The sequence below is a fragment of the Monodelphis domestica genome, chromosome 3, assembly GCF_027887165.1.
Source record: "Monodelphis domestica isolate mMonDom1 chromosome 3, mMonDom1.pri, whole genome shotgun sequence".
In the NCBI taxonomy this organism is placed as follows: domain Eukaryota; kingdom Metazoa; phylum Chordata; class Mammalia; order Didelphimorphia; family Didelphidae; genus Monodelphis; species Monodelphis domestica.
Genome location: NC_077229.1, coordinates 25668288 through 25691313, shown reverse-complemented (window position 1 = coordinate 25691313; position 23026 = coordinate 25668288). Strand labels below are relative to the sequence as shown.

The 23026-nt window shown below is 48.0% G+C and overlaps 1 protein-coding gene and 1 long non-coding RNA gene across 3 annotated transcripts in view; one reads left to right on the top strand and one right to left on the bottom strand.

Moving 5' to 3' along the window:
* Positions 1-2417: 2417 nt before the first annotated feature.
* The window catches only part of HPS4 (HPS4 biogenesis of lysosomal organelles complex 3 subunit 2), a 32022-nt gene continuing 11413 nt past the window's right edge, over positions 2418-23026 (bottom strand). For both annotated transcript variants that reach the window (XM_007490064.3, XM_007490065.3), the window contains exons 7-14: positions 21498-21592; positions 17769-17841; positions 15184-15220; positions 14284-14380; positions 12761-13691; positions 8708-8834; positions 8208-8316; positions 2418-4030 (exon numbers count right to left, since the gene is read on the bottom strand). In XM_007490064.3, the coding sequence (XP_007490126.2) occupies positions 3859-4030; positions 8208-8316; positions 8708-8834; positions 12761-13691; positions 14284-14380; positions 15184-15220; positions 17769-17841; positions 21498-21592 (1641 nt within the window). In that variant the 3' untranslated portion in view covers positions 2418-3858. The remainder of the gene's footprint in view (positions 4031-8207; positions 8317-8707; positions 8835-12760; positions 13692-14283; positions 14381-15183; positions 15221-17768; positions 17842-21497; positions 21593-23026) is intronic.
* On the top strand, positions 12670-13981 carry LOC103097068 (uncharacterized). Its single transcript, XR_001629452.2, has 2 exons — positions 12670-12835; positions 13521-13981. It is a non-coding gene; the product is annotated as an uncharacterized LOC103097068 (long non-coding RNA).

The following is a 23026-nucleotide window of genomic DNA, read 5'->3' as shown; positions in this document are numbered from 1 at the left end:
CAGGCCTGGAAGGACCTCAAGCCATCCTGCCCCCCTCCTAGGAAGCCCTGAAGCGCGCAGCCCGGTTACATTGTGTGTCCTCAGAGGCAGATGCAGGGCTGGCTGCCCCCACATAGCTTTTTTTTTTTTTTAACTCTTATCTTCCACTCAATCTATGCTGCGTGTCCCTCTGAGGCAGAACAATGATAGAGCTAAGTGACTTGCCCAGGGCCTCACAGCTGGGAAGTGTCTGAGGCCAGATTTGAACCCAGGACCGCCTGGTCCACTGTGCCACCCGGCTGTTCCCACCACTCCCCATCAGCCAGGTCGGCCACAATCTGGAGCCAGGCTTGTACTTTGAGAATAAAACGGATGGCCACTTCAGGAGCATCTCCGGTTAGGGACCTCCCCATTCCCACTTGCTCCCAGGTAAAGCCCCACTAATTCGGTTTAGAAGTGGGGAAATGGCAGGACGTTCGGCTGTAAGTTTCCTTCTCCTGACAGATGGCAAGAGCAGGAGCTGGGCCGATTGTCGCACTGGCTGGCAGGCAGCATCAGACAAAAGGACTTATTTACTTTCTGCTCCATTAGGGAGCACACCCAGCTCACTGATCCTAATCTCTTCCTCCCACCCTCTGGATACTTGAACAATGCTTAGATCTTCAGCCGCTGTTCTGGAACGCATCAGCACCATCCACCGCCTCGTCCCTGACGCCCAGCTGGGCCTGCACAGGGGGTCCTGCTCGCTTCTGCCCACAGCACGACTCCCAGTGGCTTGGCGGAGCGCTGTGTGGCCCCAAACCACACAAGTCGCTGCCTTCCCTTTGCTCACCCTCAGCGGCCCTCACTGGTCTCTCACTCTTGGGGCCTCCCCTCCCCTCCCAAGATCTGCTTGTGATGTTGACATATAGTCAACCTTGAGGTCCTGAGCCACTGATAGGAGATAGTCCTTGATTTTGTTTTAATCTCTTACCTTTCATCTCAGAATGAACACTGTGTATAAGGCAGAAAAGCAGTAAGAGCTGGGCAATGGGGGTGAAGTGACTTGCCCAGGGTCACACAGCTAGGAAGTGCCTGAGGCTAAATTTGAACCCAGAACCTATCTCTAGGCCTGGCGCTCAATCCACTGAGCCATCCTATTCGTTGGATTTTTGAAGGACTTGGGAAAGAACTTGGGAATTAGTCCCTGAGGAAAGGCGAAGAGCAGTTTTTCAGCTCTGCCATGAAGTGCTTCTCGTGTGTTAAAAATGAATGAATAGAATGAAACCTGCCACGACTTGAAATCATAGTCTCAGGAACTAGAGGGCACCCTAGATTGGAGCCCTCTGCTCTGCCCTCACACTCTGGTTGTTTTTCGAACCAGAGCCTTGCTATGTTGCAAGGCAGATGCTGTGCTTAAGTCAGAACTTGGGGGTGGGGTAGAGGGTACAAAGAGATAGATTGAGGTATGATATTATGTGAGGGAAAGCCCCCTTCATTAGAACCATCCCAAAGGGCACAGGCTGCCTAGGGAGGAAGAGTTTCCCTCTCTGGGGAGGACTCCAAGCACAGGCTTTCTTTGGTCTTCCATCCTGCAGGGATTGGAGCCGGGGGTGTGGGGTGGGGAGTCTCTCTCCTCTAATGGGCTGTGAAGCCAGTCTCTTAGCAAACAGGTCAGCTACTTGTGGCTTCATTGCCCCTACTTCCTGGATTTAGATCTGCTTCATAAGAGTCAGTGTGGGAGCAATGGGGTGAAGGGCAAAGGAAGACCGGCTCTCTTATGAGGTATTTCTCAGGCATCAAACCTTTTAGCACTTAAAGTGTGTTTGGGACCAAACGCATCCTCGCCAAGTAGTGGAGTAGGGCTTGTCAGACCAGAGGAGGGATGGTCTGCTCTTTCAGAGTCGGACACCCGCCAGCACACAGAGTCGCTGCTTCATGAGGCGGGCCCCGCTTTGGAAGAGGTCTTCAAACAACAGCACATCAGGAGGGGCCTAGCTCCAAATGGAGTACTGGAGTCTGAATGTGGAAAACCCAAGACTCCACATGCTGGCATTTGGGCAGAATTTTGGACAGGGCACATTCAAGCACACAAGGGAGTCTTTGAAAAAGATTCTTTTCTAGATAAGAAATATTTTTGTCATAAATAAGCCCTGGGTTCAAGTTCAGACCCCAATAATAAGTGGCTCTGTGACCACAGTAAGTCATTTCACTTTTCCGAACCTCAGTTTCCTCATCTGTCAAATGGGGATAGTTAGTGTTGCCTACCTCACGGGGCTATTGAGGAAGGAAGGAGCAGCCAGATTTCCTCCTGTGAGCTGAGAAGACTGAGATTCCTAAGGTGGTCGCCTAGTCACTGGAGGGAGAGCAGAACTGATGCTATTCTTTAGTCAGGCCTCTGCTATTTGTAAAGGACAAATCATTTGAGTAGTCAAACAAGTCATAGAAAGATGCAGAAGTGTCCACAAAGCACATTTATTGACACATTTGTGACTCCTAACTTGTTCATTAAAGTGTACTGTTTAGGGTTAGGGATATAGTAACATTTCAAATTGCTTCCTAAGAATGGGTGTTTATAAATAAGAATAAACAGCGCGCCTTCAAAGTTAATACATCAGTTCACTGTCTTACAGTTTTTCTTTAAACCCTTACCTTCTGCCTTAGGATCAATGCTATGTTCTAGCTTCCAAGGCAGAGAAGTGGTAAGGGATAGGCAACGGAGGTTAAATGCCATGTCTGGGAACAGATCTGAACCCAGGACCTCCCGTCTCTAGGCCTGCTTCTCAATCTACTGAGCCACCCAGTCACCCCCGCCTTACAATTTTTTATGTCTTGATTAACAAAAAGGAATCCCAAGTATTGCTGGAAGAGATTGGGTTGTGCCTTGGGATAGATGTTTTGCTTCTAACACCAGAAAGGTCAGCTGGGGCAGATTCTCTAACAGCAGCCTCCCAGCTGGACCACCCTGGCCCCTTCTCCAAAGGAAAAGCGCCAGACTTAACAATACAGGCTTGTGCCAAATGGCTTGGGGGGCAGGGGGTGGACCTGTTTGTACCGTAAGCATCGGAGAAAACCAACAGTATGACGACTTTGCAGCCAAGGCTCATGGCTGTTTTTTACCAGAAGCAGCACTACCCAGCCTGATTGCCCACCTTACTCTCCAGCGGGGGCTCCATATGGCTTATGGTTGTTTCCAAAAATCGAATTTGTATCCTCATATTTCAAGAATTTGCCCTGACTGGGGAACCTTTAAAGAATGTGCTGCAGGCTCTGAAAGCTATTTCCATCGAGAAGGCCCCAAATAACCTAAGCAATGGTGACCTCCCTGGAACAAGTGGGGGGTCTCCCAAGGTGACAGCTTTGAAGTGGACAGCCCTGTCCAGGTGTGGACGTATTGATCCAACTGCTGAAAATACATCACCGTCTGCTGCTATTATGACCACACCCAGTAAGACGGGGAGAGGAAGCTTTCTCCTGGGAGCAAGGCCTGCTCAGGAGGCCAAGCTACACCTGCAACAGAGTGATTAAAAGGAGCCAGAGAACGGGCGGTGGTAGCAGCAAATGCAAACAGCACCTTCTGAGGCTCGCAGGCCAGGCGGCCTCGGCCTCTGCCTCTAACTCCTGGGTGACTCACTCCTTCCTGACAGATCCACGGAAGCTGCACAAAGGCTCTGGACCTGCTGGTCTCAAAGGGAATATTCCCACCACACCCCCAAACCCCTGAAAAAGAAGTGCTCAGCAAAAATCAGGCCTGATCCCTCACACCTCACCAGAACCTACAAACGTGCCCGAGGCAGGGCAGGGCAGGCCTGGGCTGGCTTGAGAGACGGTGACGGGAGCTCAGCCTCCCTGGAGGAGCCCCTTCAGTAGCCTCTCTGCTGGAGCCATCATCCATCCTGCTCAAAGTAAGTTCACGCCATGCTTCAGAAGCTTCTGCTTGGCCTTGCCAGGGAGGGAGAAAATGCCATCCTGGGGGCTGGGAAAACCAGAGCTTCGAGTCGGGGAGGCCATCTGCTGGAAATAGGTTTCCTGGGCAGGGTTGCAGCAGGCATACACTGCTGTGGAGGCATTTCTAATGGAGGGAGAGAGTCGAGGACAGTCACAACAGGTCCCTGCCTCAAACTGGAAATCCCCAACCGTTAAAGATCATTTTATAACCAGATTGGACAGGGAGTTTTAGGGCTAGATGGGACCTGAGGGACTATCTAGACTAAGCCTTATATTTTACAGATGGGAAATGGGTCCAGTGAGGGGGAAAAGTCACACATGAAAAACCCTGCTCACGACAACAGTGCAACAAGCGGCTGAGTTGATGCTGAATTCAAAGGCAGATTGCAGAAATTTAGAGCTGAAGGCGCCCCCGGGGGCCATTCTAGTCCACCTCCCCTCGATGTAGAGGCACCCAATGGTCCCAGAAAGGAGAAGTCATTTGTATAATACAATAAGGAACAGGGCTAAGCTTTGAACCCAAGTCCTTCTACCACACCAGGCTGCCTCTCCTACAATAACACAAGTCCCATGGTTAATAAGTTTGTCATTTGGTCATTGCAGTCACGACTGACTCTTCATGACCTCTTCTGAGGTTTCCTTGACAAAGATACTGGAATGCTTTGCCATCTCCTTTTCCATTCATTTCATAAATGAGGAAACTGCGGCCAACAGAGTTAAGTGGCTTGCCCAGGATCACACACAGCTAGCAAGTGTCTGAGATTAGATTTGAATTCAGGTCTTCCCAACTTCAGGCCATATGCCTTATCCACTTAGCTGCCCTCCTACAATTTCAGTTTTCAGGAATTCAATTCAGCAAGAATTTATGGAATGCCTGTTCTGTGCCAGGTACTGTTAGGTGATGAAGACAGAAGGACAAAAATGAAAGTCTCCCTGCCCTCAAGAACCTTCTATTCTACTGCAGAGAATGTACTATGTTCAGGAATAACATGCTAAATCTGCATTTGGTCATGTAAGGTCTGTGTGCCACTTATGGAGGATAGGGATCGTGACCTCCATTTTAAAGGAAAGGAAAATGGATCCCAAAGATATGAAGTGAGAACCCCACACCCATGGGCACTGTCGAGTCAGCCTGGGGTCAGAAGCACGGCCCAATTAATGCCTAAAGTAGAAAAGGAGAGCATCTGGGGCCTCTACTGATCAGGAGAGTCTGAGAATAGTAGGAGAACACCAGACTGATAGAAGTATGAATGAACCTGCGAGTGAGGACTAATAACTCATATTGAGGGGGCAGCTGGGTGGCTCAGTGGATTGAGAGATGGGAGGTCCTGGGTTCAAAACTGGCCTCAGATACTTCCTAGCTGTGTAGCCCTGGGCAAGTCACTTAACCCCGATTGCTTAGTATTGATTCCAAGACAGAAGATAAGGGTTTAAAATAAATAAATTTTAAACCCAGATTTATAGGGCAGTTTAAGGCTTTCCAAGCATTTTCTTCTAATAATTCTGAGACACATGACCACTGCCATCGTCCTCATGTTATAGATAAGGAAACTGAGGCTCTCTAACAACATCACTGAATTGCCCATGATAATAGCAATGATGATGAGTATCCAAGGTAGGATTCGAAATCAGACCTCCTGACTCCAAATCCAATGCACTCCCCACTGGGGCAGCAACCCACACTAAATGATGCCACACTCTCCAGATTAGAATGGGCTTTGCTTAATAGTCCTGGGAGGAGGCAGAGTAAGAAGCACTGGGGCATAAGGAAGCGAGATCAGATGAAATGACAAGCCCCTGGGCCCCAATGTCTGAGTCAGGCCTCCACCCAAGATCCACCCAATCCAGGGTTCTTTCAACATCCAAGGAGCTGAAGGATTGAAGGTATTGTGACCAGCCAAGTTGGTCCAGAGAAGCAGACTTTCAGGGAAAGCTCCAGAAAGGAAAGAAGACATCCTTCATCCCTTCCCACCCCACTACCTGCCCCTGGCCCAGGAGGCTGGAGGCGGTCAGCCTGGGTGGCTCCTCTCCCTTCCAGCCTAGAGGGACCCAAGGCTCCTGCAGAGCAGGGCTGCAGCAGCTCTCGCCACAACTCAGGGGGAGTTCCTACACTTTTCTGGGATGCTAATTGGATTAGCAGCTTAAATACCAGCTAATACTACCTTAGGTGCGCTAACTGCCAGAGGCTGCTGGCCCTTGCACTCAAAATTTCTCACCACACTTCAGTGCTCTGCCCCAGGGAGTTCAGACAGTGAAGGACTCAGAGAGAGCCAAATACTTGACCTTTAGGGCTTGGCACACCAGGTGTCACAGGCCTTATTTTTTATGACCAACCTGCTAAGGTAAGCATATACCCACATATACTGCCCCACTCCCCCCCACCCCCTGCCCCAGCCCAGTTCCTAATGCAGTACAACTTTCTGTTGCCAGTTTTGGGAAACCTTGAATACAAGCCCAATAAGCCAAACTGATTATGCTAAGTTCTATTTAAATACTGGATGGACTGTCTAGTCCTGGAAGGCAGCAAATACCCTGGCACAAGCCTTGAACACTCATTTCAGGGGCTCAACTCCTCTCTCCACTGAACTTCAGTCATTCCAGTGGGCGCCAAAAGAAAAAAGTCCCATTTCTAAGAGGCAGCAAACCCTTTTTCCTCCAGTGAAAAAAGAAAAGAAGAGATGGTGGCAGCAAGGCTCAGCAGCAGAGGGAGCAGATGAAGGCCTGGAGAAAAGGGAAGGGACTCACACGAACCAAACTCTTCTCCTTTCTTTTTCTCATTGCAACACCTTCATTTCTAAACATTAACTCTCTCCCTGGACCACAGTTCCTTCATCTGAATAATACAGAGACTAGGAGGTAAGAGCCCACAGCACATATGACCCAAAGCTCAGGATGTGTCATTTGATCCTGCTCCCCAAGAGAGAAGGTTATTTCTACTCCAAGTCAGTCTTACTTTTTCTTCCTTCCTTTCTTTCTTCCCTCGCTCCCTTCTCTCATTTTTCTTTTTTTCCTTTCCTCCCTTTCTCTTTCCTCTTTTTCATCCTTCCTTCCTTTCCTTCCTTCTTTCCCTCTCTCCCACTTTCCTTCCTTCATTCCTTCTTTCCCTCATCCCTCTCTCTTCTTAGCTTCCTTTCCTTCTGTCTTGCTCTAACAGGCTATCCAACAAGTATTTATTATACAACTACTATATACAAGGAATTGTTCTAGGCCCTTCAGAACAAAAGATAATCCTGCTCAAGGAGCTCAGGTTCTCCGGGAGGAAGACCACACATCAACAACCTATTCACTTCCCAGGTAAGTTCCTACTTGGAGAGCACTTTGAGAAGGGAGAGAACACTGACTGTTCAGGAGAATGGTTGGATGGGGGAGGGAGGAGTGGCCAGGAAAGGCTGTCCTTAAGAAGTGGAGGGGTGGGAGGGAGTGAAAAGAATCTTTTTAAGTTTCTTAGTTTTATGTTGACTAGGAGGTTTTGAAAAGAAGTAGAGTTAATGAGAATCATAGCAAAAAAGAAAGAAAAGAACCCTGATGAATCGTTTAAAAATACAAATGAGAGAACAAAAGAAAATGCAGAATAGGGCCTAAACAAGCAAAGCAGTTGAAACTACCATGTTAAATTTGAAATATTTATGTTTTAAAATCTGCCTATAAGGGGGAAACTGGGTAGTTCAGTGGATTGAGAGCCAGGCCTAGAGATGGGAGGTCCTAGGTTCAAATCTGGTCTCAGACACTTCCCAGCTGTGTGACCCTGGGCAAGTCACTTGACCCTCATTGCCTAGCTCTTACCACTCTTCTGCCTTGGAGCCAATACACAGTATTGATTCTAAGACAGAAGGGAAGGGTTTAAAAAAAAAAGAAAGGAAAGTATATAAAAATAAATTATAAAATCTGCATGTAATGGAGGCTCACAATTTCATATGTGGTCCTCTTTTTTTTCTGTTCTTGGAATGTGGAAATGTTCATGTTAAAAAATAAATAAATAAAAGAAAAAGTGGGCTCTGAAGGGGTAACAAGGTGGATAGAAAGCCAGGTATAGAGATGGGAGGTCCTGGGTTCAAATCTGACCTCAGACCCTTCCTAGCTATGTGGCCCTGAGCAAGTCACTTAACTCCACTTGCCTAGCCCTTATCACGCTCCTGCCTTGGAACTGATATTTAGTATGGGTGGTAAGACAGAAGGTAAGGGTTTAAGAAAAAAAAGAAGTGCGTTCTGAGTCAAGATCTAAAGGTTCAGGGGAAGCACGGATAGAAATGAATAACTGAGGAGAACATGTCTCCTTGGTAGAACCTGAGGAGGAATCTTACCTGACTGTCATCTCATACAGAGTTGGCAGCTGGGTGAAGTCAGAATGGATCAAACTGACTGCCCGGAGAAGGTGTTGATCCTGGGAAGTGGGTGCTTGGGGCAGGTTGGCTATTGAGAGTTAAAACAGAATCTGTAAATCGCAAGACCCGCCCCCGACCCCCTACCCCTAACCCCCAACCTCCAGGGGAAACTATGGCATAGAAGGGAATCTTCAGAGAGAGACAAAAACCTCCAAGCCTAAATCAAAGTCAGAGAATAAAAGTGAGCCAACTGACAGCTATAAGCAAAAGCCAGTTTCTCCTCAAACCCAGGCTCAGATTCATCTGCTTCCCTGAATGCCAAGGAAGGGAGAATGATGACCTTTTAACCATCGCTCTGTGGTGGAGCTCACCCCCCATTTCAGAAACGTCAGACCAACAAGGGAAGCTTTTGCAAACTCCAAGTGAGTCTTTATTCCATTTCAGAGCAGCCCTGGATGACCAAGCACAGCTTGCCTTACCAGTGAGAACATTCTGAATGCTGTCGTAGTGCAGAAAGTTGTACGTAGCTCGGACAGGCTCCTCCTGGGGCAACGTCTCCTTCAGGTGAACCTCCAGACCGTTCAGTGACGCCAGGCTGCTGTGATACTGGGGAGGAGCCAATGGAAAGGAGCACTTGAAAAGGCTGGTTAACCTCATTTCGAGCAGCCGCTTCAAAGTTTTGTTTTGCTGCAGCAGTGACTGGGTTCACAGCCTGCAAATAGCAGAATCTCTCGGTGGGAGCTAAGACATAACCCCAAAGAGGTTTTTCAGAGGTAGAGTGAGCTTGAAAGCCCCCCTTCGGAGGCATTTACTACCTACAGATGTTTGCACACAGAGTCTTAATGGCTCTTTGACAATGCAGGAATTCTAATGTGGGCTTAGAACAACTCTGACCAGGAGTTCGGCAAACTCTTAGACCCCAGTGATTGAGAGCAAGCACAGCAGATGTGTGCAGGACAGCGGCAGTGGGCTGAGGCGAGTTCTAGCTGAGAAAAGGTGCTCCATGAGGCCCCTCCAGCGAATGGGTCCTAACGAATGCTGGCCACAGTCCCATGGCCAGCGTGGCTGCTCAGTCACTTCCCTCAGTCAGTGAGATGAGAATTAGCAGTGTGATATGTGTGCCTTTAATGGGCACGCAGAGATTATCATCTGACTGTGCAACAGCTGTGGGAGAGAATTAACTGTAATGTGCACTGACTTGGGCAGAATGATCTGGGAGTGAAAGAGAAGACTCCCAAGTCCTATTCTGTAGCATCCCCATTTTTGCCCTGTGATAATATTGATCACAGAGGTCAGCAGCCTAGGCTGTGCTAGAGAGAGCCTTGTCTTGGGCACAGCTTTCCATGAATACATCAGATGCTAAATAAATGAACTTCATCGATAAGCCCTGGTTAATGAAGTGATGAGGCCAACCTAATAACCTCCACCAAGAGGGCCTGATAAACAGCCTGGCCTGTTGCTGTTTGATCCCATTTAGAGATACCTTCTTGTGATTAAAAACAGAACCAGAATGAATGCCTTCTTGGGAGCTCCTGAACAAGCTACCTGGCCACTGGATCTCCTCTCAAGTGTGAGGCTAGTTCTTCTGTGGAAGAGTGCAGGAGGCCACTGGCATGCAGAATATGCATGGAAATACTTTAAGAGACAAAGCACTTTCATCACCCCCACTGGAAGGCAGTTAAAACAAGTTTACAGGTGAGAAAACCAAGGCTCAGTGAGATTCAGTGACTTACTCAGTAAGTAGCTACTAAATCCTGGAGGGGGCATTCATTCATTCATTCATTCATTCATTCATTCCTTTAAGCCCTGATACTAAGTATGAGTTCCAAGAGAAGTAAGGGCTAGGCACTGGGGGTTAAGGGGCAAGTGACCAGGATCAGCCAGCTAAGAAGTGTCTGAGGCCACATTTGAACCCAGACCTCCCATCTCCAGGTCTGGCTCTATGCACTGAGCCATCTTGCTGTCCCTGAAGGTGGCATTTAACCACAGAAGTGCTGACTTCCAGGCAAGCTCTTTCCACTATACCATGCAGACAGTTGCCTAGAGAACCTCTGGCCAAGAGCACTGGCAAGAACCCCCCCCCCCCAATAACATCTTCTGAACATAACAGCAGCATCTGAATGCAGGGCTTTGGATTCCCAATCCAAGGCTCTTTCCCATTTTATTTATATATATATAAAATATATTTTAATTTATTTATATATATATTTAAATATATTTTAATTTATTTATATATATATATATAAATGAAATCTATACAGGCTTGTTTACAAGCACCAGCTCCATGAAAGGATCTGTTTCCTTGCACATTGAAATTCTCCATGGCAGGGCTTCTTGCAAGGTCTGAGAAGAGGTTCACCATGAGCCTGGGGCCTGGGCCATGGGCAGTTATAGCAGCTCCCTGCTGCCCCCTGGTGCTGTCCTGGTCCCCCTGCACCCTTTTCCCATCTTTCTCTCCCTCTGAGCACTTACTGAGATTTTCACACCAAAGAGGAAGCAAAGCCACCTAAAGCTGGGCGGACTAACTTCAAACAGAGCTCTGGGGTGGCAGGCGACATAATCGGTGCAAAACTCCGAGGTGGGAACGATCACGGTCCCTTCTCTGCCTGTGCTGGAGCCCTGGGCCTCCGGGCCAGCAGCCTCGGGGCATCAGAGGGATCCTCCCAGGAGGCTGCCAGTCAGCTGAGCTCCTGAACCACAAAGATCCTCCAGTCTGGCTCTTTCCACCATTCTTACGAGCACGTCACACCTAGGTCACCAAAGGCCCTCATTTCAAGGAACACTCAATGCACAAAACAAGGCCGTTGCACCCTTGCAGAACTGGCTGTTCCTTTACAAGCTGGACCTTAGAAGTTTCTCATAGCCGTCATGGCTCTAGTTGCCAAGACGAGGCATAGACAGATCTTCAAAATTCAGATCCAGGACAGAATTCTGCTCTCTCTTTTTTCCTTGGATACTGCTCTATCAGCAGCAGGGATTTAACTGATCTCATTCTAGGGATTTAATCTGCTCCCTAAACTGTTCTTAGGCAGAAGGACGACTGTCTGCTGTTTCTGGGCTCTCTGGGAAGATGGCCCGAGTGCTGAACACACCTCAGCCCCTAAGAGCCAGGCTTCTCATGTCCCCTGCAGGGCACACAGGTCCAAAAGCTGAATTCTCTTCAGCTAGATTCCCAGAACTGTAGTCAGGGCTTCCAGGGGCTACTCATGCATAAAGCCCCTCCTCACCACAGAGGGGGAGAAGCTGAAAAAGCTCCATCTGTGTTAGCTTGTGCCTGGAGGCGATCAGAGCATCAGGAGAGAAGTTGTAGATCAGGCAGAGAAACCTTCTCTCTTCCATGGGATTTGTGCAAGGAGGGCCCCAAACCCCTCCTGCAGCCTCCTCCCCTTCCCCACGTATGCAGCAAGGTGACTTGCCCGCTTAAAGAGGGTCACAAGCTTTGCATGCTAATGAGCGAAGCTTAAAATAATATAGACCTAAGAACAAAAACAAGGCAGGCCCCAGAACACCACTCACCCTGCAGCCATCTCCTTGAGCAGTTTCTGGATGCCACTACACTCCCTGCCATCAAAGGAGGCAGTTACCATGGCAACTGTCATCTTTCCAATCCCACACCCCAGAGGCCTCAAGGATGCAGGAGCCCCATCGGTCAATGTATCACCCGAGCCGTACAACCTTTTCTAAAGGAAGAAAGAGTCAAATGCCAAGTGGTGACCAGTCTGGCCATGCCAACGCCAAGGATGGGTGAACCATCACTACTTCTCCCTCAAGTGACACAGTCGGAGGCTGCTGGACCTGCCAAGATCCAGGGCTGAGGCCGTGGACAGGAGGCCAGCTCCACAAGGCAAACACTGATTCAGAGGAACCCATGACCCATGACCTAAGGCTTCCCAGGAAATCAAGGAGAATCAGTGAGTGCTGGGGGGAGGAGGGGGGGAAGGGGGGAATGGGGGGGGGCAGTTCCCCCAGAGAACCACCTACTGGGCTCATGAGCAGGCCCTGAGCAGCCATAGGGTAAGCATAGCAGGGGCTCACCCCAGTACACCCCTCAGGCTAAAAGGAGGAAGGGAGATGACCGCCAATGGGTGGGTGCTGGCGGCCAGGACAGAGCACTGGATTCTGAGTGGGAACATCAGATCCTCAGTCCAGCTCTGCTGCTTCTTGCTTTTGTGAGGCTAGGTGGGTCATGTCTTTGGACCCATCCCCTCCTCTCATAACATGAACGTGAGGGACTGGCCAACACTCTCCCATGATCTTCAACCCTAAAGAGAAGTAAATTGAGGTCTGGGATCACTGAGACACTTAAGTGATACAAAGAATAGAGCTCTGAGTCTAGAATCTTCAAGAAGACCTGAGTTCAAATCGAGCCCTAGACATTTACTAGCCGTGTGACCTTGGCCAAGTCACTTACCCTTTCTATGCCTGTTTCCTCATCTGTAAAACAGAAATAATAATACCACCTACCTCACAATGTTGTTGTGGAGACCAAGTAAGATATCTGCAGGTGCTCTGTAAATGCCTCCTCCACTTACCACATCCTCGATGAGTGCTGCATCCTTGAGCAGAGGTTCTTCGGCCAGCAGGGACAAGGCCAGCCCTTTAACACTGTGAGTATACAGGTACATCTTGACCAGTATGGGCTGAGGGTTCCTCCAGGGGAAGCTCAAGTCAGGTCCAATTGTAGAGAAGTCACTGCCCTGAGACCCCAGTGAGCCAGAACGGCCCCCCAGTCCATGGGCTGACTCCTGTGGGCTGTCCCCTACCACAAGCTGACCAGAATCCTGTTCTTCAGCAGAGAGCTCCTCCTGTCTTAGATGCTTGGAGCCTGAGAGAGATGAGGCCATGGGGCTGCCAGGCGTGTGGGGGAGATGGCCTCCTCCGGGAGCATAGACCTGGCTGGGACTCCCTAAATCATCTTCACAGAGGCCTTCCAGGGGGGTCTGCATGAGTTCCTTGGGAGGGCACGAGGTGAGACTACCAGGGGATCCCTCTAGTGACCCAGGTTCTGCTGCCGTTGACTCTGGACTAACGGTGTTCTGGTATGGATCATGACCCTCATGGGAACAAACACTTGGGAAGTCCAAAGGCACTGAGGATGTCTCCATCTCCTTACCTCCTGGACTGGGGACTGCAGAAGGTTGGGAGAAGGACCCATGTTCCCTTTGGAGCAACCCGGGCTCCTTCCCTGGGCTAGTGCCGAGTCCTGGTCCCTGGCTCTTAGCAGGCTCTTGAAATCTTGGGGGGTTGATGCTATCTGAGTTATGGCTGAGCAGATGTCCTGTCCCCTCACAGGCTTCTGTGGGACCATCTGGACAAACGGAGTCACCCACCAGTGCTGTTGCCAGTTTCCAAGCCAGATAATCGTCATCCCCATGGTCGACTCCTCTAGGTCCTGGAGGACTCTGGCTCCCTTGAGTCGGTGAGTCTGGTTTCTCTTTGCCTTTGGCCAGAGTTTCAGGAGACCTGATAAATGAGACAAATGTTAGGGACATTCCCAGACGTCGGCCAGTTTCAGAGAGCAGGCCACTCGTTGAGAAAGCTAAATGATGATTGTACTAAACCACTAATGAAAAGTCAACAATACATCTCTTGGGCAAGGTGCCTCCAGGCAATGGGAACACAGAGAGGAAATGATGTCTGACCCATGTGCGTGAAACCAGTCAGTGCCCTACTGCCAGGATGAATATCAAGGAATGGGTATAGTTATTCTTACAACAAAAATAAAAGCAGTATGAGGGCATTTAAGGCTTAAATACTACCTGGCCTCATTTTCCTCATCTGCAGTATGACCATAATAGCAATATCTGCCCAAGGAGAGTCACCGGCAAAAACACCGGCAATCTTAAAACTGGGCAAATGCGAATTTTTGTTACTGTTGTCACAGTTAATACAGGCTGGCCTGTCTGCAGCATCAGAAATTGACAGAAGGGCTTTGAGATCAGTGGTCACATCTGGCCACTCACCCCACTGAAGGGCCAAGCTGCCCACATGGGGGATGTGTGTGTGTGTGTGTGCTGGTGGACGTCTACCAGAATTGATGTTCTGAACATCCCACCTTGTCATCCATTCTACTGGGAAATCTCGAAGGCTAACAGCTTCATCTTCTGTAAGGAAAACAGGGGTGATCTGGACATTCGCCGGCAGTGCACATTCTGGAATTGCAAAATAGAATAAAGACTGAGTGCACCCACATAATAAACCCTTAGCAGCAAAACTTGGAATGAGCTCCCAGCCCATGCTGCCACGGGGAAGAGAAGGGAGATGCCTGGGCAGGGGATCGGCAAGCAGCATTTTGGAAGGAGACAGCTGAACAAAAGCAAATTAAAGGTAGGTAGAGGGGAAGCCCAGGCTGGGATGGGTGGGTGGTATTATGATGAGGTTACAAAGGGCTCACAGAGGTCCAGGCTTCTGGATCTTTTCTCATCTGGGCAATAAATAAGCTCCCCTGATGACAGTTCTCTCCAGTAAATAATTGCCAGGTAAAATCCTTTACTGGGACCCAAAGACTCAAAGGAATCTTGGAAATCATTCAGCCTGGGGTGGGTGGGTGGGTGGGTACTGTACTGCATCTAGCCCCTAAACTGCCTTATAAGACCGAGTCTCTGGTAGAAAGAACTCCCTCATGGCAGCAACCCCTAGCTCTACCCTCAGGCATGGCCCAAAAGACAGGCACACAGCCACCTCTGGAAGCTGTCTGGACAGTCACAGCAATAACAGAGAAGGATCAGAAACAAGGATTCAAAAGTCCTGGCTTGAAAACCGAGCTCAGAACCCAGGACTGAGAGACAGGCTTTTCTTCGTCTGTTTTCACCACCTTGTGACCAGATGAAGGAGGCATATGGGGATACAGAAATAATCATTTACGTTCGTCAGCCTTTAAAGCCAAACATGATTCTTAGGGGGTAGCAGAAGAGCCTGCCATTTTCAAGATGCTATAATGACTCGGAGCACTTACCATGTTCATGAAGGGCGTCCCTTCCTGCAGGTAGATTCTGAAAATAAACACACATCAGTTGGCTCTCACTGCTGCTCCCTCTTTCACTCCAAGTTGGGCCTGACCTAACCATCAGGAATCTACCATACCATCTGCTTGCAAAATTCAACTGTGCACACAGAGTCCATCTTTTGTCTAAACCAAGAGCAAAACAGATGGGCCAGAAGCTTTCCCAAGCTGCTCACCCACTAGCATGGCAGGGATTGGGCAAGGAGAGACTACAGGCCAGCGAGCAGCGCCCACTATTGGCTTCCTTTGGCAAACTCGACTCCAAACTCTCAATATTGGAGTCAGAACCCCATGTTCTCTGTGAGGCCATGAAAAACCCTCATCTAGAAATTCCATTTTTGGATTTGAGTCCCAGACCTGACACAGGTATTACGGCCACAAAGAATTATGGGCTCAAGTTTCTGGGGCTTTTTCATCTGAGCAATAAATAAGCTCCCCGGGGGCAGCTGGATAGCTCAGTGTGTTGAGAGCTAGGCCTAGAGACGGGAGGTCCTAGGTTCAAATCTGGCCTCGGACACTTCCCAGTTGTGTGACCCTGGGCAAGTCACTTGACCCCCATTGCCTAGCCCTTACCACTCTTCTGCCTTGGAGCCAATACACAGTATTGACTCCAAGACGGAAGGTAAGGGTTTAAAAAAAAATAAAAATAAAAAAATAAAAAATAAATAAATAAATAAGCTCCCCAATGACAATTCTTTCCAATAAATGGCCAGGTAAAATCTTCTACTGGGACACAAAGACTCAAAGTATGCCAGAGTTAAAAGGAACCTTGGAAATCATTCAGCCTGATCCCATCATTGTGCAGGTAGGAAAACCTGGCCCAGAGAGACCTGACCAAGGCCAAATGTCAGCCAAGTCAATGGCAGAACCTCAGGTATCCTAAGAACAGGCCAGGATTGGTACCACTACACCACACTGCCTCTCACTACATTTGTGAAAAACAAGGCTCTCACATTTTGCTATTGTTCAGTCATGTCTGACTCTTTGTGGCCCTACAAGAAGTTTTCTTGGCAGAGACACTGGGATGGTTTGTCATTTTGTTCTCCAGACCATTTTACAGATGAGGAAACTGAGGCAAACAGGGTGAAGTGACTTGTGTCTGAGGCCAGATTTGAACTAAGGTCCTCCTGACTTTAAGCTTGGTGCTCTATCCACTGTGCAACCTGGCTGCTTTTCTATCTCACAGGTGGATTCTTTTTACAAATTCCACTATCTGTCTTTGAGTATATTAACTCTAACAAGGTCATTAATAAAAATGTCCCATTTGCTTCCACATCCCTTTCCTGGATACGCTTCCCAGATGGGTGTGGTTTAAACTGCTTTACTTCTTACAAGTTAAAGGCAGGGTGTATGGCTAGACTGATTTTGCTTCCTTCTCTCAGCAACACCTAACACAGGTCCCTCTAGGTTTCCTGGGTCTCCTCGATTGTCATTTCTTATGATGCAATATGACTCCACCCCATTCATAAGCCAGGAATGGCTGTCATTCTGGAATCACCAGACATGTGAGTTATTAGCACATCATACTGCTTCTTCCACATTGATTTTCATGAGGAAAATTAGAACGAGGAAAAAGAAATCTAGGAAAACTGAGCTCTTGTTTATAGCAACTGACTTTCAGCTCTCTTCATACTCTCCTACTTCAAACAATCCAAGCTCCCAACGACCCTCCAGAAGCCCCCATCAAAACAAAATCACATGCAAATGACCTAAGGTCAACCGGGGAGGCTTTGACAATATTTAAAAAATAAAACAAAACAAAAAAAATCCCTTACTTTCTGTCTTAAGAGTCAATACTGTGTATTGGCTCCAAGGCAGAAGAGCATAAGGGCTAGGCAATGGGGGTTAAGTGACTTGCCCAGGGTCACACAGCCAGGAAGTGTCTGAGGCCAGTTTTGAACCTAGGACCTCCTATCTCTCAATCCACTGAGCCTCCCAGCTTCCCCCTTTGATAGTATTTTTTAAAATTAATTCTTCCTTCCATATAAGTATATCTTCATGGGAAATCAAACTCATCAAGTCCTGCTTGATGTGAGGAATTAACCAACTAAGGCCACCACCTAGATAATTGGTGTCACAGAAAAATCACTTGACTCTGGAGTTGAGAAAATTCTGTTCCAATTCCAGTTCTAGCAATTACCAACTGGGTGCCTGCCCCAGGGCAAATCACTTGGCTCCTTGGAGCCTCAGCTGTTTCATCTGTAAAATGAAGGTGTCAGGCTGTAGCATGTTTTAGAAACTTGCTAGTCCTACTGAGAGCTATTGGTTTGCCTTTCAGCTTTCTCCAGTGACTTTATTCCTGAGAAACGGGAAATGGCCAGAGTGCAGTGGAGGGGCAGGAGTGACCCCTGCAACTTGGGAGATGGCACAAGAGACAACCTGGAGGGCCCCCTCTAACTCCAGCTGATGAAGTCGATTATCCAACTACAGCTTCTGGATAAATCTACCACTTAGCATCAGTCACTCTGGAGAATGCCAGGTTCAAGGGGAGAAGAGAAGGAACAGGCAGGCAGCCCAAACCCCACCCTTTACTGTACCTTGTGAGGAGATGATGCTCGATGGAGAAGGATTTTGGCAGTGAGCGAAGGTGGCAGCTGGGTACTCACAATCCTAGGAGGTGCAACACACAGACAATAACGAGTGACTCCCGAGGCCACGGAGAACTCAGCGGCAGATGCAGGGTCTCATACAATTCCTCCCAACCAGGAAAGTGGCAAAAATGTACAGGACAAGGGCAGCGAAGTGGCTCTGTGGATAGAGCACCAGGTCTATCTAGAGACAGGAGGACCTGGGTTCAGATCTGGCCTTAGAGACTTCTTAGCTATGCGCCTGGGCAAGTCACTTAACCCTCATTGCCCATCTTCCTGGGTTCTTAGTAAACAACTATTTTAAAAATGATTAGTTTGGGGGGCTGCTAGGCAGCACAGTGGAGAGAGCCAGGCCTGGAGTCAGGAGGACCTGAGTTACAATCTGGCCTCAGACACTTCCTAGCTGTGTGACCCTAAGCAAGTCACTTGTCCTCAATCTTTATCCCTCTTCTATCTTAGAACTGATCTTATGTACTGATTCTAAGACAGAAAGTAAAGATTGAAAAATAGATAAATAAATAACTCCAGTTTCTATCCTTCTCCATCCCACTGGGGACAAATAGCAATGTAAAATCCCTCAGAAATATACCTATAATCCCAAGATCTATGACCTCGGAATCTCTTTCTGCCCACAATTTCCTGACCTTTCAATCTTCCCACAAGCTAACTCCTGTAAAGTGTAAGTTGTTAGCACGTTTTTCTTTTCCTGGAGCCTCAGGTTGCCTCTCTGCACCTTCCTGTGGGGCATCCTGGTCATGTCTTCAGGGACTACTCAGAACAAGACTTCTCTCTTCTCCACAGGGCAGCTCCAGACAACAAGCACAGCCAGCCCTTCTCTTATCAAGATAAACAACCTGTTCTTTCAAGTGACCTTACTATGGGATGACCTTTCAGCTCTTCTTCATCCTGGTCACCTTCCTCTGGACACTATCAGTGTCTTTCTTCTGTGCTGCTCAGTACTGACCACGTGTGGTTGGACCAAGGCAGAATATAGCAGGCCTGTTACCTTCCTAGCCTGGACACATCTCACAGCCTAACGCAGCATTAACTTCCTTTGGTAGACAGATCACTGATGTCTCAAGATGAGCCAGTGGTCCATTAAGACCCCCAGTTCTCCTTTTAGATGTGTCTCTGTCTAGCAGTATCTACCTCATCTGGAACTCATGGGAGTAAGGAGTAGGTGAGACAATGAACAGAGTAGGAAAAGTCACACAGCCAAGACAACTGAGTCCCTGACAAATTGAAGTTCTCCAATTTGACCTTGACCCACCTGGCTACACAGTCATTCTGTTATTTCTTCCCTGATTTTGTGACTACCTATAATAATGCTACGATTCCCTACTCTCTTCAGACTTTTCTTACCACCCTCTCACCCACTTTCAGGAGAGGACATTGAGGCTATCCTTGTCCCCTTCTTTGCAATTCTATAATTCTAAATCCTTCTATGGCATCCCCCACTCTCACCTCCTTTACTTCAGATCTTTGAGAAAGAAAGAGCACTTCTTCCTTGCTGAGACCACAACTTCTCCTTGTGCCCTTGATTCCATTCCCTCCTATCAATGCTTTCCGATTGAATGCCTTCTATAAAGACTACCCTTCAAATATTCCTCTCTCATCTTCTTTCTCTCCATTTCAACTATTTTCCTGTTGCCTAGAAGCCCACCCAGGAATCTCCAATCCTTCAAGAACTTGTCACCATCATCTGTCCAAACTACCATCTCATACCTCTTCCCCTTGCATAGACAACTGCATAGAAATGTTGTCTGTACCTCCATTTTCTCATTTGCACATTTCTCGACCTGTTACATTGGGCTTCCAACCTCAACACTCAACTGAGTTGGTTAACAAGGTTGCCAATCACATCCAAGAGCCTTTTAAGATTCTCCTTGACCTCTGCAGGCTCTGACATTGTTGAGTTCTCATCCTTTGGCTTCTGGGGTCATACTTTAAGCTAGTTCTCCTTCCACCTGACTTCTCCTTCGCCCTTCTTAAAGCATCAGCCATCTCCTGCCATGTGAGTGTACATTTTCCCCATGGTTCTGCTCTGGATCCCTTTCTTTCTCTAGACTCTCTCCCTTGGTGATCCCATCTGCTCTAATGAATCTTCTATGCAGATAACTGCCAAACAGAGCAAGCAGGCAACCTATCTAGTCCTAATCTCTCTTTGCTCCTGCATTTCAGTCCTACACCACCCCCTGCCTGCTGGATAGCTCCACCTGGAGCTCATTAGCATTTCACACTCAGTACATCCAAAAGTGGACTCATTATCTTTTCCCCTTTCCCAGCCCTCCTACCCCCATGCCTAGCTTTCCTCTGAAATTCTCAATTTCTATTTCTAATCACCCAGTTTTGCAACCTTGGAGTCTTTATTCTCTCTTCTGTAACCCTAAGCCCACCCCCAGCTCCATTTTTAATCAGTAGTCAAGTCTTGTCAATTCTATGGATGGATGGATGGGTGGACAGACAGACAGACGGACGGATGGATGGATAGACAGACGGAAGGAAGGAAGGAAGGAAGGAAGGAAGGAAGGAAGGAAGGAAGGAAGGAAGGAAGGAAGGAAGGAAGGAAGGAAGGAAGGAAGGAAGGAAGGAAGGAAGGGAGGGAGGGAGGAAGGGAGGAAGGAAGGAAGGAAGGAAAGGAGGAAGGGAGGAAGGGAGGAAGGGAGGGAGGGAGGGAGGGAGGGAGGAAGGGAGGAAGGGAGGAAGAAAGGAAGGGAGGAAGGGAGGAAGGGAGGGAGGGAGGGAGGAAGGAAGGAAGGAAGGAAGGAAGGAAGGAAGGAAGGAAGGAAGGAAGGAAGGAAGGAAGGAAGGAAGGAAGGAAGGAAGGAAGGAAGGAAGGAAGGAAGGAAGGAAGGAAGGAAGGAAGGAAGGAAGGAAGGAAGGAAGGAAGGAAGGAAGGAAGGAAGGAAGGAAGGAAGGAAGGAAGGAAGGGAGGAAGGAAGGAAGGGAGGAAGGAAGGGAGGAAGGGAAAAAGCCTGGAGAGATGCCTCTAAGTTGGGGAAGTTATAGTATATATGTGATAAGAATACTATTGTGATGTAAGAAGGTGGTTTCAGAGAAATCTTTGAAGATTTGTTATGAACTGAGGCAGAGTGAAATGAGAAGAAACAGAGGACAATTTATACAATGACAACAATATAGTAAAGACAACACTCTGAATTAGGAACTGTGATCCGTATAATGATGGACAACAATTCCAGAGGACTGAGAAAATCTGCTGCCTGCTTCCAGGTAGAAATGATGGACCCAAGAGGATGGCCAAAACATTTTTTTGGATGTAGCCAATGCAGAAATTTATTGTGCATAATGTCACATCTCTGCAACAAGGATTTTATTTTTCTTTCATTCTCAATTAGTTAAGGGAAGAAGGGGGGGTGGGTTGGAGTAGGAGGGAGGAAAGATAGATTTTTACTGATTGAAAAAATTTAAATTAGTTCTCATTAAAAAATAAATTCATCCATCTCCACAACCCCTCCAACTTTACCCCACCTCCCCCCAAATCAAATGGGGAGCATCTTCTGTTTCAACACATGTCTATACCCTGAGTACCAAAGACTTGGCTTCCCCTCTCAAGACCACAGGCAAGAGGGAGCTCTGGACAAGGCAGTCAATGCCATGCCAAGCTCTGAAGCATGTATGACTACCACAATAAATAAGATGGGCCCCTTAGTGACTCACAGTCCCTGATAGAGGATGCAGCCAGCCAGAATGTGAGGGTATCGCTGGCAGGTTTGCAGAATGAGAGCAGCTTTTAGTAAGAGGAGAGGCTCCACCTGTGGAAAAAAGTCAGACAATAGACAACACATTAAAGAGGACAAGATGGAGGCGGAATGGACAATCCTAAATTTAACTCTAGAAAAGCTGAGCATGCTATATGGTGAGATCTGAGTCAACCACTTGGCCTGGCATTGGTGAGGACAGGCTTGATAGCTAGAAGAGATGACAAATTGCCCTCCAAGCCATCCCTGATGCTGAGTAAATGAGGACATCTGGATGGCGGGGGGGGGGGGGGGGGGGGGGGGGGGAGGGAACGGACTATTCTCTGCCAAGGGAGCTAGAACTACCCTTCAACAGTGAGTGGGAGGAAATGGTTTCTGATACTAGCACTGGTGCTAAAAATGGCCTAAGGCCCCCCACCCACCCCAATACAATTAGTGCCAGCAAATATCAATCAGCCCTACTCCACCACCTTCCTCCAGAAGCACTCCAGCTCCTCTCCTTGTCTGGTTTCCCTTACAACACAATAGAAAGACAAAACCCCAGGCCGGACCCAGAAACATTTCCTTGGGTGAGGATGCTAAAACTGTCAGAAACTTGCTATAATACCTGACAAGCAAACTCCTGGCCATCTCCCTTTTCAGTAACAGTGTCCTAGAAATGTCATTAATTTGTTGGTGCTATATAAATAAGTCGATATCTTGGGTTTGATCCCCTTTTTTGTTCAACCACATACTAAAGACATCTCTCAAGTCCATGAAGACATTATTAAAAAAAAACACAAACTCTGTGGACTTGTGAGTTGGACTCTGTGTAAACCCATCTTCAAGGCTAGAGAACTGACTGAAGGCAACTAACCAACCAGGAAGCTTTTATTCAGCTTCTACCAGGCCAGGCTCTGTACCAAGCGCTGGAAGCCATGGGTGAGTCATCACCATCCCATTTCTAGATACTAGGCACCTTAGCCTCGAGAAGCACCGAAGCCACTAACAGAAAGAGCAGTCAAGGAAATCAATCTCCTCAGCCACCTTCAAGGACTTCAGTTTTCAAAGAGAAAAAAACTCCCTTTGTTTCCCTTGGGTGCCTTCTCAAAGGACATAATGTTCACCATTATACAAAATACCAATAAGCAGAGTGTGGGATGCCCAGGTCAGCTGCCTGCCCAGCCCACCTCTTACCCACTCCCTCCCCAGAGCAAAGAGAATGTCTCCAATTAAAAAGCAGGGGCTTTGCCACCTCTCTCTCCCACCTCAATCTAGTCTTGCCTTCTCTCTTCCCAAATGTGGCCAAAACTTGTATCAGCTCTAAGTAGCGGAAGAGTGGGTGATTCTGACCACCAAATCCAACACCCCTAATGAGATAGGAGCAGAAAAAACAAGATACAGCCCATGGCTAGAGCACATGTTGAGAGGGGCCTTTAGAGTCTTAGGTCTTCTCAACACCCCCCATATAGATCACAACTTCTCTGTAAAACAGGCAGCTAGGAGGCA